Source organism: Podarcis liolepis (genome assembly GCF_965112155.1).
Source record: "Podarcis liolepis genome assembly, chromosome: 17".
Taxonomy (NCBI): Eukaryota; Metazoa; Chordata; class Lepidosauria; order Squamata; family Lacertidae; genus Podarcis; species Podarcis liolepis.
In genome coordinates this window covers 29,004,005-29,024,038 of record NC_139571.1, presented here as the reverse complement: position 1 = coordinate 29,024,038, position 20,034 = coordinate 29,004,005, and the positions used below count along the sequence as shown (strand labels likewise).

The 20,034-nt window shown below is 45.1% G+C and overlaps 1 protein-coding gene across 20 annotated transcripts in view; it reads left to right on the top strand.

The window, feature by feature from the left end:
- The window catches only part of PALM2AKAP2 (PALM2 and AKAP2 fusion), a 236,287-nt gene that overhangs the window by 140,481 nt on the left and 75,772 nt on the right, over positions 1–20,034 (top strand). For 2 of the 20 annotated variants that reach the window (XR_014520464.1, XM_083481374.1), the window contains exon 1: positions 7,149–7,758. The exons of 8 other annotated variants lie outside the window; for them this stretch is intronic. Coding sequence is in view for 3 of the 12 variants with exons in the window: in XM_083481381.1 (XP_083337507.1) it covers positions 8,386–8,592 (207 nt within the window). In the remaining 9 variants the exon portion in view is untranslated. Of the gene's footprint in view, positions 1–7,148; positions 7,759–7,995; positions 8,638–9,332; positions 9,387–20,034 lie in introns of those variants that run through there. 10 more of the 20 variants (XR_014520466.1, XM_083481377.1, XR_014520469.1 and 7 more) reach the window with 10 other exon arrangements.

Sequence of the window (20,034 nt, the reverse complement as noted above, 5' to 3'; positions counted from 1 at the left end):
TATTTTCCCTCCTTATACTTCTACCCCTGCTGATCAGCTGGTTGGCAGCATTCAGAGCATCTAACCCAGGAGATTTGCTTGTGTAGGTTTGGATTTGGGTTGTCGTATTAGCAATTCATCTTTCATTTCTGGAAGATGGAAAAGCTACAGTTCAGAAACAAGGAAAGAAGCTTGTAGGCGACGCATGGCATCTGTTTCAGTTATTTCATCCCTTCTTACCTACTCGAATTGGGAAAGAGTGAGTTAACACACGCCTCTGCCGTAGTGTCTTGGGAATCCTCAGTTTATGAGACACTAAGCTAATTTCATTGTGTGCAGCCTGCTATTTCGGTTGTGGAACGGAAATCTAATCTGTGCCTGCCTGAGATCAGAAGAGAGAGGAGCACACAAGAAAAAGCCTCTCACTCAGAGATCATATGATGACCAGTAGATTTACTGCATTCCAATAGACTGCGCATGCATAAACCACATGCTTCATCCCATCACTCTTTCTCGGTCCCACAGTTATGATTATAGTGGATGCCTTTGAAGTAAATGGCACTCCCTGTCTCTTTCTGGTTGCTGATTTTTGGATTTTGATTTTTCAGTGGCAGTTTCAGGGCACTGAAGAAGTTACTTTAAGTCTAATCTATCTAAACAGCAATGCACAAGCATCATTTTCGTTGTCTGTAAGCTGTGAACAGGATGGCACTTCCTACCACATCCACACACACACACACACACACACCCCATTGTGCTAACAGCTATCATAAGAAATTCTCTTCTTGGTATTCATTTTGGAGGTGGTGACAGCTGCATTGGATGAGATGGATTCTTCACTGCAGTGATGGCCCAACTTGGCCCTCCAGCTGTTTTGGGACTACAACTCCCATCATCCCTAGCTAACAGGACCAGTGGTCAGGGGTGATAGGAATTGTAGTCCCAAAACAGCTGGAGGGCCACGTTTGGCCATCACTGATCTAATGGGTTTCCTCTTTTCCCCCAAAGGCTTTAGCAGACTGGAGAAAGAAGGAAGAGCTTGCTATGTGAATGATAGGTTATTTTCTTTCGTTTACAAAGCCTACCTCTTCATTGTTATGGGAGAACGTGAGGAGGTAGCGAGGGATGGGAGACTTTATTCGACATTACCAAACAATTAGCCAGCATTTATTGTTGGGGTGGGGGTGATTTGTCATTGCAATTGCTCTGGGTCAGGTCAGGTGGCTGTCAAGGCATCCAGTGACACTGAAGTGGGACTCTCCCCTCACAACCTGCTCAGCCCCTCCTTGGCATCTAGATCAGTAGCCCCCCCCCCATCCCCAGGATCCAGTTTGGCACACTTGCTCTGTTACTCCACTGACCAGACCCTGCCAAGACGCCTCCACAGGGCTCACGACATAGGGCAGCAAAATGGTGAATGGAAGTTAGTTCAAATGGATGCACTCTGGGGTGAATGATCCCAAAGATCAAATACCTCAAGGGTTGTCACATGGAAGAGAGCACAAGCTTGTTTTCTCCTGCTCTGGGGGGTAGGACTTGAACCAATGGCTTCAAGTTACAAGAAAAGAGATTCCGACTAAACATCAGAAAGAACTTTCTGATAGCAAGAGCTGTTCAACAGTGGAACAGTCTCCCTTGGGAGGTTGTGGACTCTCCTTCCTTAGAAGTTTTTCAGCAGAGGTGGGATGGTCATCTGTCATGGCTGCATTAGCTGAGATTCCTGAATTGCCAGAGGTTAGACTAGATGAGCCTTGGGGTCTCTTCCAACTCTACAATTCCAACATTCTATTATTCTGACTAACCAGCTAGGGAAGCTTATACTCAAAAGTCAATTTGCCTTGAGTTCATGCAAAGACTTCATCCCAGCAAGTTATAAGCAAGCGAAAGAGATTGGAAGGGAGCACCTAAACTCTCCACAGCGACACCTGTTACAGCAAGGAGCAGCTGTTCTTTCGCCTACAACGGCTTTTATAGGGACCAGCTGTCCAAGGGAGGTTTGCCTTCAGCCACATGTCAAATAAAGGCGTGAAAAGATGCCAGCTGTTTGTCCATTTCGAAGAGCCCTGTTTTCTTCCTTCCTTTTATGTTCTCAAATTTGGGGATACGTGAATTCTTAGTAAGCGAAATCACCCTTGCCACTTTCTTTCCCTGACTTAGGGGGAAGGCTGTTGCCTTGTGATCAGACGCCCCGTGTCATATGTTGGTTGCTGGACTGCATCACTTTTGGAACATGCAGAGACGATTAAAAAAACAAAACCGCATTAGAGACCGTTCAAACTTCTAGGCTGCAATCCTTTACCTACTTAACTAGGGTGAAGCCCCACTCACTCAGTGGGACTTGTGAGTAGATATGTTGTATGCAGTGATTTTTTTCCAGCCAAAATATGCCAGAGTGCAGTTCCGGCACCTCTAAGGTGGGCGCCATTGCAGGCCAACATTACCCCACCAGCTTCTTGACTTTCCGTACTTCTGGGAAGCCCAAAAAGAGCCATTTCAAGCCAAAATGGAATCTGGCCAGCGTGTGCGAGTCTATACTTTGTTTTTAGATCTATGACCTAGCTCCTAGCCACTCCTAGTCGTGATTAGTCAGGGCAGGGCCAATTCGTACTTCTTTTTCTTCAATCTGTCTCCCATGTAGCAGTGGCAGGCTTTAAGCTTTCCAGCCAAGCTTCTACTTCTCCACAAGGGCCCTTCCGAGCTGCCCTAGCCATCTGCCTGAATCTAAGAGAACGAGGGAGACGGGGGCGTATTTATTTGACCTGCACCAGAACCAGGGGTGACCGCCAAACCAGCTAGGGAAACAGATTGCTATAGTTCTAAGCACCTCTGCGGTCAGTGAACGTGGCTTGTTGTAAAACAAGCAGCTGTTCAGGACTGCCCTGAGTCCCCTGCGACTTACTGGAACAACGTCATGGTGAGTACCAGTACCTATTTTTCTTGGTGGTGGTGCGGAACCACACCACCAGTTCTGTGTATAGGATTTCCTTTGCAGTTGCTCACCTGCAGTCTGGAGAATTGGTACAACCAGCAATAGAGGCTGCATTTTGCCTCTGGGTTTGCTATGCTAAACATACACTGCCTTGTAAGTTCTGCTGACTATAGCAAGACTTCCACATAATTATATATTTAGGGCTGGGTTGTAAAAGTCACAGCTGGGAAGTGGCCACCCCCCTAGAGAGAATCCTCACATCTCTACAGAGTTTATTAATGAATATGTGGTGTCCTTCCAGAATCTCCTGCCTCCCATACTGCTTCTCTTTTACCAGGCTACCCTGCGTGCTTGTGATATTAGATATTCCTATGTTGCAATGTAAAGTGCGTATGAAGGTGACCTCCACATTTCCTACAGCTCTGCTGTGTGACTGATGGATTGCCTAGGTTCATTAGACTTTCATGAAACACACAAAGAATGCCTCGGAGTTCTGTTTCCTTCAAACATAAACATTTCCGCAAATCTTTGTGTCCCCTTTTCCACATAATTGTATCCGGAGAAGAGCCTAAAAAGGAGATCTCTAGATTTCCATTTATTTTTGGAACCAAAATATGTCCCTTTTTCAAATACCCTCCCTTGTGGAGTGTTCCCTCAGCCTCCTCTCCTCTCTCCTCTCCTTGGGAGTCTCTGAGCCACCTCTGCTCCTGGCAACCAGCACCCTTTAGCCAGCCCTAGAGGCACCATTTGCTTGCAGAGCTTGTAGCCAGGGCTGCTGCAACAAACAGACGTGCAAGCCTTTGGGAGGCAGAGATGCAGGAGGGCATCAGAGGAAGGAGGGAAGGAAAGGGAGACAGAGGCCAGTTGCCTGCAGCACCCCTGACCATCATTCAAGGCATCCCCAGGTGCCACGGCACACTGGTTGAAAAGCACAGGTTTAGTGAAAAGGCAAGTAGGAGTGGACATGTCAGAAGTTTATAAAATTATGTATGGCATTGAGAATGAGGGTAGCAGTGGGGAGGGGTGTTATCCCTCTCTTGTAGAACTCATGGACCTGTCATGGACTTTGAAGACACTCAAACTCAGGACGAAAGGGAGAAACGTGCTAAGAGGAAGGCACACTTGGCAAACCCTCACCATGATCAACTCCCGCCCAGAAACCCATGTCCCCACTGTGGAAGGATGTGTGGATCCAGAATTGGCCTCCACAGTCACTTACGGACTCACTTTTAAAACCGTGTTCATGGAAGACAGACAATCTTACTCAGCTACGAGTGATCACCAAAGAAGATGAAGAAGGCATCTGGTTGGACACTGGGAGTACAGGGTGCTGGACTAGAGGGGTCATTAGCCAGATCTGGCCGACTTTTCTTACATTCTTAGTGGCCAGTACCACGTAGACCTGGAAGAACTGAAGCCTTTGAGTTTTATGCAGGAAATCAGTTGATTGCTGCACCCTGCTACGTGCTTCAGATATCTCTACATGCTGATTTGTGTCACCTATGAGGGGGACATGTATTTTTTGCAGATCTGAATCCTTAATAAGCAATAACAACTGCCAATCATCCGTTTTCCATAACTTACCTAATTTTGCATCTGCATTCCTGCCACATTCCAGAATGCTTGGTTCTTAGAACGATCCAGGAATTGTTCCATGTCTCTGCTTATTTTTCAATGCATATCCAAAAGCAAAACATGAACATTAAGAAAATGTAACTTTATTAAAAGCATTTAAGACAAATTTTGTTCCGCTGCTGCAAGTGTTTTGAAATGCAAATCACAGGCAATGAGCAAGACTTACTAAAATATGCATGATAAAACAGCACTTGATTTCCTCTGTGACTTATTAATAGCCTCCTGCCTAATTAGTATTAATTAAACACACCCTCACATAGGAAATAGGAAAACTGGAACATGGGAGATAGCTTGCTATATTGTGTGGGCCAAGAAAGAAGCACCACCAACATTAAGTTCTGATAAACTGGGGAAGTGGGTCACAGAATCATAGAACTGTCTCATACGGGGATTGAATCTGCAACCTTGGTATTATCAACACCATGCTCTAACTCAGGCATGTCCTAAGTCTGTTTCAGGGGCCTAATCAGGCTCCTGTGGCAGATTATTTTCTGGGGTAAAATCCTACAATTCTGCAACTACAACCCTAAAAAAAGCTCAACAACTTCAATCCTAATAAAAGGTTAACAACTTTGGTTGGCCCTTTGATCGGCCCTCACGGCCCTTCACTTCATCAAATCTGGCCCTTTTTGAAAAAAGCTTGAACAGCACTGCTCTGAGCTATCTAGTGATCAAATAGTTCAAGTTTATTAATTAGGTGATCTCTCTGCCATTGAAGACAGGGACGTAGCATAGGGAGGACTTCTGGGGCAATTGCCAAGCCAGATCTGTCCCAGTCTTGCAAAGCCACTTGGGGAGGGCAGCATGAGAAGGCAGCATGAAAAGGCATGGCTGTTGCATCCTTCTCATGCGCCCTCCCTGAGCGACTTTGCAAGGAGGGTTTCCATGGCAGGGTGCAGGGCTGCGCCAGGCCAGCCCTCACTGTCAAAGTGAAACCAGCCCCAAGTGGCACCATCTGTCTCTGGCAACAGATTTTGAATGGGAGGTAGAGCTGACCCATAGCACACAATTCACTAGGAAGTCGTCTTGTGCATGCCCTATTGGAAATGAACAGGAGCTGCCTAGTGCATAGCAGTGCTGTAGCAGCACTCTCCTTCCTTTTATCCTTTATATTCTTTGACTTGGGCCTGGCTGCAGCTCCCTCACAGGCAGTGCTGCACTTTTAAGGACGGGTGTCACATGGCCCCATTGCGCTGACCCACTCTGCAACATAACATCCCCCTCCTTCGCTAACTGCAGCCTCGGACGGTCCTCAAGGGCAGCTCCAGACAGGCTGCATTCCAGTAGCCCAGGGGAGAGGTCACAAGAAGCGGGTGCAGTTGAAGCCAGGCTTTCCCAGTCCATAACTTAAACTGGGCATAAAGCATCCTTAGCCATAAAAACCACTTGAGACAGCAGGGGCAACAGGAGTGCCAACTTGAATAATATATTGGAGGGGTGTGTGTGATAAGTCCCGCCCCACAAAATCGATCACAAAGATGCAGCACATGCACAACATTTGAATGGCAATGACAATCAATTGGGGGGCTCCCCTCAATTAATTTATTGGGGGGCTAGTTCTTCTTCTTTGGTGATCACTCGTAGCCGAGTAAGATTGTCTTCCATGAACATGGTTTCAAAAGTGATTCTGTAAGTGACTGTGGAGGCCAGTTCTGGATCCACACGTCCTTCCACAGTGGGCACATAGGTTTCTGGGCAGGAGTTGATCATGGCGAGGGTTTGCCAAGTGTGCCTTCCTCTTGGTTTCAGGAGTTTGAGCATCTTCAAAACCCATGATGGGACGCGGGTGGCGCTGTGGATTAAACCACAGAGCCTTGGACTTGCCGATCAGAAGGTTGACGGTTTGAATCCCCGCGACAGGGTGAGCTCCCGTTGCTTGGTCCCAGCTCTTGCCCACCTAGCAGTTCAAAAGTGCAAGTAGATAAATAGGTACCGCTCCAGCGGGAAGGTAAACGGCATTTCTGTGCGCTGCTCTGGTTCACCAGAAGCGGCTTAGTCATGCTGGCCACATGACCTGGAAGCTGTACGCTGGCTCCCTCGGCCAGTGGAGCGGGATGAGCGCCGCAACCCCAGAGTCGGTCATGACTGGACCTAATGGTCAGGGGTCCCTTTACCTTTTAAAACACATGACACCTTTGGTAAAGGCTGTTCTCCAATTGGGGGGCTAGTAGTTGGCTCCCAATGAGGGCGTGAGAGGACCCCAGCTTCTAGTCGTTGGATCCTTTGAGTGGCAAGTTGGAACCCACAAATAACCCTTCTATTGGTCTGTGCAAAATATTGCCCTATGATGGATTTTACTGGGGGTACCAGAGGTGCCAACTTAAATAAAATATTGGGTGGCTGGGGGCTTTCCCAGAAAATCGACCACAAGGTGTAGCACATGCCCACCATTTGCATGGCAACTCCCATCAACACTGAGGGGGACTGGCCCCCTCAATTATTTTATTGGGGGGCTAATAGTTGGCTACAAAGGGGGGGCGAGGGGACCCCAGCCTCTAGGAGCTGAAACCTAGGCGCTTATGAAAGATGGATTTTATTTCATGTCATTTTTTCCCCCTGGTGGCCCACCGCGGCTGCCTTGAAGGCTGGCCGGAGCCTTTTCGTTGGCCTTATCCCCGCCATGGCGGGAGGGCGGAGAGCAGCAGCAGCAGCTCTTTCTGCAGGCGCGGCGCGAGTCTCGAATGGATGCTGAGGTAACCTGAGAGGAGGCGGAGGCGGCTGCTGCCTCTCGCCGCCCCCCCACCCCCCCGCCCCGGCTGCACGGAGCGAACGAGGCCGAAAGCAGCGAGCTCCGGTTCGCTTATTTATTTATTATTCAGCAGCAGAGGCGCGAGCCTGAGGAGAGGAGGCGGCGGCGGCGGCAGCAGCGTGGCGAGCTGGCAAAAGAGAGAGCGCGCGCGTTCGCAGCCGGCTTCCATGTCCTGCGGTGAAGCTGCCTCACAACACGCCCACCTCCCTTCCTCACAGACGGGAGAGTGTGTGCTGTGTTACTGCCGCTGCTGCTGCCACACTTCCTAAACTTGGAAGCGGCAGCCGGCCACGGAGGCAAGCCGGAGGAGGAGGAGGAGGAAAGCGACGGCTGCTCGCGCGCGTTATCCTGCTGCCCTCCGCGCGCGCCTTGGCGCAGCGAGCGAGAGAGAGGAGAGAGACCCCGCCGCCGGGCTGAGAGACTTGGCTCGCTTGCTGGAGAAGCCGGCGAGAAGGAAGAACTGAAGGTAGCTGCTGCTCCTTTCTCCTCCTCCTCCTTCTTTCCCTCCGCCTGGGCGCCCAACGCTGCCGCCTCGTGCTCTTCGCTTCGGGGCTTGTTGTGGGGACGCGGTGGAGGGGAGCAACTGTTGGCAATGGGAGGGCGAAACGGGGACGGGAGGGAAAGGGAAGAATTGCCCCGCGTCCATCTTTTTCCTCCGCGTGATGGAGCGGAGGGGTCTGTGCGCGCGCAAGGGAGCAATTGCCTGCCTGCAAAGCTCTCGCATGCATTGGGAGAAGGAGGGTCAGGACTGCTCTCGGGGTTGGCTTGGTGTGGCCACAGCTACAGAGCTTGTGTGTGTGTGTGTGCGCGCGCGCGCGCGCATAGGGGTCGAGGTCCCTTTGCCCCACCTTAAAATATTTGAGAGAGCCAGCCCCCCCCCCCAAGTTGATGGGCATTGCCATTCAAATTGTGTGTGTGTGTGTGTGTGTGTGTGTGTGTGCACTGCATCATGTGATCGATTATGTGGGAAGGGGCTTAGCTGTCCCCCCAATATTTTATTCAAGTTGGCACCCCACTCTCTCTCTCTCTGTGTGTGTGTGTGTGTGTGTGTCTATGTGTATGAGGAGGGGGGGGGGCAATTCCCGGGCTCCTGATGGGAAGCTGTGCTGGAGAAGGGGGGCACCATTTCGGGGCAGTTCCACCCCTCTCTGGCATCACCCCCCCCCCCAGGGCTCTGGATCTGTGGCTGCCTCACACTTCTCACACACTGAGATTGACTCGCAAGGATGTGCATGCAGGGCCTTGGAAGCCTGTCTGCTCGGAAGAAAGCTGCATTGAGCTCAGTGCGACTTGCTCCGTGGTAAGGATTGCAGCATTAAATGATAAGCACGTATCAGGTATGCATGTCAAAGGCACAAAACCTTTTACTTTTCTTCTATTTTTTTAAGAGAGAGAGAGAGGTGTGTGTGTGTTTGCATGCTCAGGCATCAGATAAACTCTGTCCTACGTGCATGACCTTGCCATAGTTATCATGAGGGGTAAAATAATTATGATCACACCCGCTGTGAAAAAGGACGCACACACCCCTTTTAACCTTGAGTGCGCCCAAGAATAAGTCGTTTGATGGCTGCTATCCTCTCGGCCACCCACATGCAAATATGGGGGGGATATGAACACTTAGGGGTCCAAATGTAATAGGTTGGATGGTGGAGGCAACTGTGTACGTAGTAAGGCTTGAGTGGGCTGATGGAAACATGACTTGTTCCTTTGCCAGTCAATGTGCATGGAGCGGTGGCTTCATGGGCTGTGAATATTGCCATGGTTCATTTAGACTTTGCAACTGCATTGGGCGATTCCCCATCAGATATGAGGGGAATTGTGAGAAAACCGCATCCCCCCTACAGTTCAGAGAGAGCACAGGTAACTAAAGAAGTAAGGTGAGATAACTTGGGTGCTGAGGAGGTAGCTGGGATTCTGGAAGGGCATCTGATGCTTGGGAGTATCAGAGTCAACTTGACAGTGTGTGTGTGTGTGTGTGTGTGTGTGTGTGTGTGTGTTCGCTGAGGATCACAGTTTGAAGGCTTTGGTTGTGGTTTGTAGGAGGTAAGGGAGATCTCAACTTCCATTCTTAAAACGGGGGAACGTATATTTAAGGTAGGGGCAGTGCTTTTGGGGGAACCTTGCATTTTATTTTTTCTTTAGAGGGGAGAAAGCACAGCAAACAGTTCAGAAGTGCTCAGTATAAAAAGGACCAGGACATTGCCTCATCTCTCCACATGAAGCGAACAGGGAAATGAAGGACAGAATGGAATGCAAAGCACTTCCTCTCTGTATAGAATGCCATGTCCACAGATACTAGCATATTCGGGTGCCGTTTTCCCGAATCCTCTACTAGTTGGTTTGAAATAAGAAGCATTTAAAAAGCGAAGGTTGTATCTGAAGGTTTTCTGACCATTGCAAATTTCAGGCAACACCTGCAGTTACGTGGCTTGTCCCTTCTGAATGTCACCACTAGATCCCACTTGCTCCCTGTGTTGCTGGCGTGAAGTTAATTATTTTTTGTTTCGTTTAGATATTCCTGCCTCTTTAAATTATTGAGCAAGCAAGTCGCCTTTCATTTCTTCCCTCTCGGAAAGGTGTTAGAATGTGAGCCAAAGGGCAGGTTACATACAGCTAAGTCATTATAGCCCCTAAGGGCCTTTCTAAAAGAGACAGCAGGTGAGGGATGTGTAATCTTTTCTTCCCTTATCTCTTCCTTGCTCAGGTTCCTCCTCCCAGTAGCTAACACCTTCCTCTACCCATGGGCATGGGTGGTCTCAGGAATTTCTCAGGGTGGGGGCAAACTGAAACACTGAAAGAGGAAGCAGGCTGAGAGAATCACACACAGAAAAAGTGAGAGGAATCGTGCCTTTACTTTTTTCCTCCTGTCTCAGGTTCTACGAATGCTAGAAACTTGTTATTTATTTATTTTTAATTATACCTGGGACCTGGAGATTATGGTTCATCTGCTGAGGTGGGGGTGCAGTTGCCCCACCCTACCCTTGGAACTCCATGCCCATGGGATTTGCAAGCATGTGTGAACCCTGAAGAGGGAGCTTCTGAGCTCATGGGTTGCAAAGAAGTGGCATGAAAAGGATTATGTGCACCATCAAATAGCAAATTAATTAGCAAGCGAGTAGGAAAACTTACTAGAATATTTGGAAACTCTGAACAGTTTGAAGAATCATGTTTCTGTCATTTCCATTTATTGATGGACTTGCTTATATCCCATGGTAATTTGCTTTACCTACCGTACATTCCAAGTTCATTGCCTTTTTTAGAATTTCTGTTCAACAAGCTATATTTTATTTCCAAGTCTGACTTCCCTTTAAAACCTTTTAAGTTTGATAAATTAGCATCAGGAACCTGAAAATAATATAGACTTCACTTTTATTTCTGCATGTACTTTTACACTGCAATCTCATACACGTCTATAAGAATTAAGTCTTATTGAGTCCAGTGAGGCTTACTCACAGGTAAGTAGGAATAGGATTGTACCCTTAGAAAGGTTATTTAATTCAGCCAAAGCTGTCAGCATTTTAGTGGTCAAGATTTAAGCAGGTGCTTGACTTTGGGTGGCTGCACCTTAAAAATCTGAAGTTGTGATTTAAAGACCTAAAACCAGGGTAGTTTTTCTTCAATGGGATTGCTTTGGAGTTCATAGGCACAAAAGGAAAGATAAGGGATTGTATCGCATCCCTAACTATGTGAAACCACATTCCTGTTGATAAATATTGCAGATCTGAGGTTCACCGTGAGATACAGCAGCTACCCTACAGCTACAAGAGTGAGTTCATGGCATGAGGCAATGTTTAAGCTGGCGATTTCCTAGCTCAGAGCTCAGTCTGTTGATCAGCCCACTTTATTTAGTCTATTAAAATTTTCTAGCACGCCCTTGAACCAAACAGTTCCCAGGGTGCTGTACAGTAATAACAACAATCAGAAAATGCACAAAAAAACATACAAAAAGAAAGATCAAGCCAAAGTTGAGTACAATTAATTCCAGCTAAAGATATTTAAGCATGTGCTTAGCTCCTCTTTCAAATTAATGCTAAATGAGTAACAAATTCCAAGACCAGTGGATCTCTAGTACCTGTGTTCTCTACAAATATTGAAATTGAAATATTGAAATACTTTATTGTCACTTGTACAACTTGTATACAGTGAGATTACAGAAGCACAAATATTAAGGTTGTATCGGCTGTGTTTAACTGAACACACTGTTTACCAAAAGGCTTGAAGGATTCCTTAGAAGCAGACCATCTCTCTGAAGTCTTAAGATCTTCCAAGGAAACCCTGCTGTTAATTCTTTGGTGGGGACATGGAAACAGTGACACTATGGAAGCAGACTTCCTTAATGGTGTCACCCACCCTTTGAAATACCCTCTGGGTAGTTCAAGAGGTAGAAACAGGAACCAGCTTTAAATGCCACTTAAAAGACAAATGTTTGCCCAAGCTTACCTGGATTCTGATTCCTAATTCTTAAAACTATTTCTTTTTCTTTTTGTGCATTGCTCATTGTTATCTATGGTACTGTATATGATGTCATTCGGATTTTATTTAGCTTTTGAAAAGTTTCATTTGATGTTCTGCTTTATATGACTTTACTTTTCCTGTTACATTTTACGTAAGCAATGTAGTGGTTTCCTGTTACATTTTATGTAAGCAATGTAGTAGTTTGTTTTTTATATTAAGTGTTTTTTTAATAAATTTAAGTTAAAAGGAGAGTTGCACATTAGTGTTAAAATCCTTGTCCGGAATGGGCACTGATGATGTGAATTCTTTATTGTGGTCACACATTAACTAAATCACTTTAGCTCTGGAACTTGGGGTTTGGGGAGAGATTGAATACGTCTGTGTATATAAAACGACTGTTCAACAGAATGAAGATAGGAGATTGTTGTCTTCTGTATTGGAAAACCTGATTAACATTTCAGCATTGTGATGGAGCCCATTTGAGATTCCAGCACTATCTCAGCGCTTGGGCATGTGAATTGGTATTCATCCCTGGTGAATGTTTTGCAGAGGCTTCTCATATCTGTTAGGGATTTATTTCATTCTCACAGCTGTATTTTGTATTGACTCGACAGCCAAAGGAACAATGCCCATTCTACGAAAGTATTTATTCTGTTGCTTAGCCACTCCTAACCCAACCACCCCATTTGGGTGGGGGGGGGTGCACTATAAATACATATATTCCTAGTTCACAATGCATGTTAAGTCAATGCATATAGAAGTGGCTGAAATGCTGGTGATGTATGCATTTAAGATGTTTAGTATTTGATGTACATATTCTGAAAGTGAATGCATGGACTGCTTCCTACACTTAAAAAAAATACTTTTATCTGAACTTAAATACAGCAGCCAACGATTTATTAAATAAATTAATAAATTTATTACAGTGGTAGCTTGGTTTAGGAACAGCCCTGTTTAAAAACTATTCGGTTTACAAACTGCAAAACCGGAAGTAGTGTCTCGGTTTGTGAACTTTACCTCGGTCTAAGAATGGAATCCAAATGGTGGAAGGGCACCGGTGGCAGGAGGCCTCATTAGGGAAAGCGTGCTTCGGTTTAGAGAATGGTTTTGGTTTAAGAACGGGCTTCCGAAATGGATTAAGTTCGTAAACAGATGTACCACTGTATTCAGTTAAATATATTAACTAGTTTCCTAAAATATATTTCTATACAGTGGTACCTCGGGTTACATATGCTTCAGGTTACATACGCTTCAGGTTACAGACTCCGCTAACCCAGAAATAGTATCTCAGGAAACGAATTAAGTACTTAACTCGAGGTACCACTGTACCATGTAATCAAGGTGCTGCACCTTTAGATATATATTTTAGAGAAACCACAAGCTTCTACAAAGTCTGGGAAAGGGTCCTCATATTGCTAAAAGTGGGGTGGGGGGGGGAGAGGAGAGGGCATGCAGAAGAAATTGCCATATTTTAAGTTGATGTGCTCCCATCTTTACAGCAAATGCCCCACATTTATTCATACCCCTCACTGACTGTAAGAAACACTTTTTTAAAAAAGAAAAAGAAAAGCTGAAGTTATTTTTGTAGCCACGAGAAATAATACAATCAGTTATTTAAGCAATAGAGCTAATAGATCTCTGTTTTATCAAACTGGATCTATTGGAGTAGCTATGCAAGTTATATTGATGATTGAAAGAACTATTTAGACTCACAGATAGTGCTTATTAAACTTACTTGGGGCAGGTATGGGGAATCCTCAGTCCTCCAAGCTCTAGGCTCCAACTCGTATCATCTCTCCCTTTTATACCTGACTTAAGGTGTTGAGTTCCTGCTTTCAGACCAATATGTTCCAGATCAACTAACACTGTTTAAACTAACAGGGTCATGACAACAGCAAAATACAAAAGCACAGTAAAAACAGAAACAGAATGACAATGTTGGTGCTGACCTTTAAAGCCCTAAACGGCCTCAGCCCAGTATACCTGCAGGCGCGTCTCCACCCCCATCGTTCTGCCCGGACACTGAGGTCCAGCTCCGAGGGCCTTCTGGCGGTTCCTTCACTGTGAGAAGTGAAGCTCCAAGGAACCAGGCAGAGGGCCTTCTCAGTAGTTGCACCTGCCCATCAGATGTCGAGGAAATAAACAACTATCTGACTTTTAGAAGACATCTGAGGCAACTTTAGGGAAGTTTTTAATGTTTGATGTTTTATCGTGTTTTTGATGTTCTGTTGGGAGCCGCCCAGAGTGGCTGGGGAAACCCAGCCGGATAGGTAGGGTATAAATAATAAATTATTGTTGTTGTTGTTGTTGTTGTTGTTGTTGTTGTTGTTGTTATTACTATTATTATTATTATTATTACAGTGTCCAAGCAGAATTTAATACCCAAGTGAAAGCATAAAGATGTAATACGTGAATGAAAAGGTCTTTACCTGATACCCAAAAAAGGTTTGCACCTAGTGCCACAACTGAGAAGATCCTGTTCTGGGCTGCCTTTGAGGAAGTAATGGCTGGCTCATGTGGGAGAAGATGATGTTATCCTGGTCCTAGCCATCTAAGGGCTTTAAAGTTACGAACCGACACATTGAACTAAGCCTAGAAATGCGCTGGTAACCAGTACAAATGTGTTAAGACTGGTGATATGTGCCCAGTGCTGTTCAGTAATTTAGCAGCCATATTTTGTTCTGAATTTATAAACTAGCTTCACAGGCAGCCCCAGATACAATATACAAAAAGGATGTTGGCAGAGCAGTAATAGTTGTGGCCTAGGTGACCTTAGTTGGCATTGGTGGAAAGAGTTTTGTGACACTGAGGTTACTTAAGGCTTCCAAAGTAGTCCCTCCCCAACACATGCATAGAAACTGCAAATCTGATCCTTAGGGGGAGGCAAAATCATTTTTGCCTCCCCCCCCTCAACCTTTGAGCAGATAACCCTCCATATTGCAAACTGCATTTGGAGTGCCCTCTGTTTCAAAAGTTGGGCAAAAATTGTTGCTTTTATTACCATGTTTCTCCTATTGAGAAAAGTTTAAATGTCTGCCAGAACTTCAGATAATATACAATTGGTTAGCCATGGTCTGTATCCCAAGTTATAGTCAATCACATCCAGGTATGTCCAGTTATATGCAGTTGGAGGGGAAACTACCTTTTTTCTTGTTCCTGAACGGTTGCAAATTTGTTCAGTGAGCTTCCAGTAGAAACCACATCTACTTTTTTTCCAACTCCTGGGCTGGATCTAGACACATCAAAGAAGCGTTTCAGTTTTAAAGCGTTGTAAATTTAAACAGGGGAAACCAGTAGAAAAAAACCAGGACTCCACGTCGCCATCTGGTGGCACAATGTTTTATCGCATATACAATGGATGTACTGTAAATTGCTTTTTCTTTACCGGTCTAGCTGAGTCCCTGGACTATGGGGCTTCATTGATTTCAGACAAGTGTAGAGATCAAGTGATGTAACTGGTGATGATGCTTCATTGCAAGCTTTTGCGAACCATTTGGGGGATATGGGGCTTAGCAGAGGGTGCTTTTGCCCTTAATGTTGTTGTTCTGTAATTGGAAGACTAGACCAGTTACACCTTTCTTTCTTTTTAAGATAACAGTTGTGTTTCCTGTTGGGTTTTAAAGCACCTGTCTTGATTGCTGTTTTAGATCATCCAGGTGAGCTGCTAAGTAAATTAACCATATTTACACATTCCTTTAAATAGCACAGATAAGCTGTACAAGTTCATAGGTTCAGCATGTACAGACTTTTTTTCTCCTTCAAACGTGTGTAATTTCAGTTGCAGCTTAAACTGGACAGGTTTGAGTTTGCTTCTATGATAGGAAGGGGCACTGATGGGATCAGCTGAGTACTAGAAGAGTATGTGACTATGGCAAGATGGAAGAGATAAAAATCAAGAGACTTGTTCAAGTGTATCTAGAAAGCATTAGGTGGGCTGTCAATGTTTACTATGCTGGATAGAAATATGAGGAACTGCCAAAGGTCCTGAACATCTCAAGAGCTTATCCACATGTAGCAGTAAAAATACTGCTAGTAAAATTCTAGTAAAAATACCGAGCATTTATTTATATACGTAATGCTAACATAGTATTTAGTTTTCTTCATATACATTACTTTAGTAATCCTTACAGGAACCCTGTATGGCAGGTCACAGTCATTATCCCGTACTGCATATGAGAAGAAGGGAGGGAGAGAAAGAAAGAAAGAAAGAGAGAAAAGCTGAGATGAACATCGCCTTTGGTCACCCACTGAATGGCAAACTGAGGTTTTCTGCTATGTCATGTGTGAGATTAGAACCCAGGACATTCTGCCTCAGAACTCCAGTCCCTTAATTATCATTCTATACTGTAGCAGCTCTTTAGCCCTGGCAATAGTTTTCTCTTCAGGTGATTTACTCCCTGTGGCAGTGGTTTTCCCATGGGCCCCTGGGATGCCTTGAATGGTGGTCAGGTGTGCTGCGGGCAACACTGGCCTCTGCCCCCTCTTATGCCCTCTTGCATCTCTGCCTCCCAAAGGCCTGTGCAGCTGTTTGTTGTGGCAACCCTGTCTACAAGCTCTGCAGGCAAATGGTGCCTCTGGCCAGGGGGTGCTGGTTGCCAGGAGCTAAGGTGGCCTCGGAGTAAGCAAGCAAGTAAGTGGGTGAGTGAGCCCAGACAGCTGTTGGGAAGTCCTGGGCCCCTGTGGGGCAGTGTGAGGAGGCACCCCTCTTTGGGACAAGGAGGGCAGCTCAGAGACCAGGAGCGGCGGCAGCGGCTGCCCATCTTGACTCCCAAGGAGAAGGGAGAGGAGAGGAGGCTGAGGGTGTTTGAAAAAGGGTGAGAGGCTGCCAGCTCTGCAGGCAAGGGATGACATAACTGGGCTCCTGAAACCCACTGGGGTGCCACAGAAAGAATGTAGTTGGTCACAGGAGCTGTGGACTTTACCGGTGGAATGAATCAAGGAAGTTGTTATGATGCGTCAGTTCACATGTAACTTCAAACCATGGTTAGGCTGCATGACTGAACCTTGAACCCATGCCACCCCCCTCATCTCTTCCCCTTGTACTGGCCTTAAATAGCTACTTCCTTGTTTGTCAATACACCTGCATTGGTGAGTTGTGGTTGGTGCTTGCCCTGCAAGCTGTGATCGCAAACCAGAAAATGGAAACCCTGGTTTGCTGTTTTGGATGCAACGGCAAACTGTGGTTTGCCACAAACTAGAAAGTACTTAATTAAGCAGATTATAAGAAAATGGTCAAAAGTGATAACTGAATTCTGGGCCATGGACACATTGGGCAGGTTCTTGCTCTGTAACTGATAAATCCTGTTGGGATTCCTTAGCCAGTCAGTGTGAAATTTTAAGCAGGGAAAGGATTCATTAATTTAAGTCTTACTTTTTCAAAGCTGTCTCAGCATAGGGAGTCGGTATGTAAGTTGAATGCACAGCTTTGTATTAGTAGGCTGTGCCTATACTTTATTTATGGCAAGCTTCACTGGAAAATGACATGCCTTTGTAACATGCAAAGTGCAATACCCACAATTATCTCTTCTATTGCCACTTTCACTGTGATTTTTCCTTTTCAACATTCCCTTGGAAATACCGATTTGCAGATAGACAATTCAGGCACACCAGCAATTAACTCATTTTCAGTCACAAAATGAGCAGTTTTGTTCAGGCGTCTAACTATTGCAAGCTTCTGTTTATTTCCTTTTAGATGTTGCCTACCATAGCTTCCAGTTTATTTAACTTCCTCACATATGCTAATGTAAATAAAAACAGTACAGGTCCTACTTACAAACACTGAACAAAGCAACAGTAACAAAATTGTTTTGCTTTATGTGATCTTAGTAATACATTTAATCCCGTGTAAAAAAGAGAAAAGGAAGGCGAATGTCTTTGAAGTTTCTGGCTATGGAAATGTTTAGAGCAATTACTTTTAAAGAACCTAGAATAGCTCAGTTGGTAGAGCATGAGACTCTTAATCTCAGGTTGTGGGTTTGAGTCCCATGAGGGGTGAAATATCCCTGCATTGTAGAGAGTTGGACTAGAAGACTTTCATTGTCTCTTCCAACTCTACAATTCCATGAGTCTATGAACATGTTTTTTAAAAACAACAACAAATACCACCTACAAATTTCAGTAGGATGCAAACCTCGTTCCTAAACCTGATTGAAATCTCACCTAAGAGTGCAGTCCTAAACCCACTTACCTGGGAGTAAGCCTCACAGTTGGGTTTACTTCTGAGTAGACATGTTTAGGATTCTGCAGCGAATTCCTTTTTACCTGCAACTTTCCTTTTATGCTTCAGTGTAGTCAGAACAATCGCAACACCCCTACCATATAATGATGACTGAGCTAGATCGGTAAAGAAAAAGCGATTTATATGCTTTGTATATGTGATATAGGGACGCAGGTGGCGCTGTGGGTTAAACCACAGAGCCTAGGACTTGCCGATCAGAAGGTCGGCGGTTCGAATCCCCGCGACGGGGTGAGCTCCTGTTGCTTGGTCCCTGCTCATGCCAACCTAGCAGTTTGAAAGCACCTTAAAGTGCAAGTAGATAAATAGGCACCACTCCGCCGGAAGGTAAACAGCGTTTCCGTGTGCTGCTATGGTTCGCCAGAAGCAGCTTAGTCATGCTGGCCACATGACCCGGAAGCTATCTGCGGACAAACGCCAGCTCCCTCAGCCAATAAAGCGAGATGAGCGCCATAACCCCAGAGTCGGCCACAACTGGACCTAATGGTCAGGGGTCCCTTTACCTTTATATGTGATATAACGTTGTGCCATCAGATGGCGCTGTGGAGTCTTATAGCTCTCTACCTGTTTTCCCTGTTTAAATTTACAAAGCGTTTAACTGAAACACTTCTTTGATGTGTCCAGATCCAACCCCCGTTTCCAGGCTATGATTTTCTTACACTTGGATATATTCAGGAGTAGGAAGAAGCAATTCATGGAGATAACTGCTTTCAGTGGCTATTGGCCATGATGGCTGTGCTCTGCCTCCATAGGCAGTATCCTTCTGAATGCCAGTTTCTGGAAACCACTGGAGAGGGTTGTGCTCTTGCACACTGGTCCTGCTTTTGGGCTTTGCAGAGACATCTGGTTGGCCACTGTGAGACTAGCATGCTGGACTAGACGGGCCATTGGCTTTATCTACCAGGCTCCTCTTACGAAAGATCTGTACAATATTATGTGTGGTATGGAGAAAGTGGGGAGTGAAACATTTTTTTTAAAATAAAGATATTTATTGAGTTTTCCAATTTTTTACAAACAAAAATAAAAAGACAGACATAACATAAAAAGAAAAAAAGTAAAAAACACATAAATTTCCCAACTTATTTTTCATAACATATTTCCCTGACCTCCTCATACCTCCCCTTCTTGTATATCCAGTTCAAATTATTTATACAGCAAATCCTTATCTCAAAGCATTACAGCTTAAGGGAAAAAAAGAAAAGAAAACACCTTATTTTCTCTCCAACATCTTGGGTTATTATAACTTTGAATTCTTAATTACAAAAAGAAAACCATTCTATCATGTTCCATTTACCATTACAGCTAGAAACCACTTAATTTCAATCCAACACCATTCAACATTCCTTAATTTTACAATATTTTTGTAGATAGTCCTTAAATTTTTTCCAATCTTCTTCTGCCGACTCTTCTCCCTGGTCATGGATTCTGCCAGTCATTTCTGCCAATCCCATACAGTCAATCAGCTTCATCGGCCATTCTTCCAAGGTGGGCAAATCTTGCGTCTTCCAATACTTTGCAATAAGTATTCTTGCTGCTGTCGTTGCATATAAAAAGAAAGTTCTATCCTTCTTTGACACCAATTGGCCGACAATGCCCAGGAGAAAGGCCTCTGTTTTTTTCAGAAAGGTATATTTAAATACCTTTTTCAGTTCATTATATATCATTTCCCAGAAAGCCTTAATCTTTGGGCACGTCCACCAAAGGTGAAAAAATGTACCTTCAGTTTCTTTACATTTCCAACATTTATTGTCGGGCAAGTGATAGATTTTTGCAAGCTTGACTGGGGTCATGTACCACCGATATATCATTTTCATAATATTTTCTCTTAGGGAGTGAAACATTTCTCTCCCTTTCTCACAATACCAAGAACCCAGGGTCATCCAATGAAGCCAAATACAGTCATACCTCATGTTACGTTTGCTTCATGTTATGTTCTTTCAGGCTACGTCCCGCAGCAACCCAGAAGTACCGGAAAGGGTTACTTCCGGGTTTCACCGCTCGCGCATGTGCAGACTCGCCAAATGATGTCATGCGCATGCGCAGAAGCAGCAA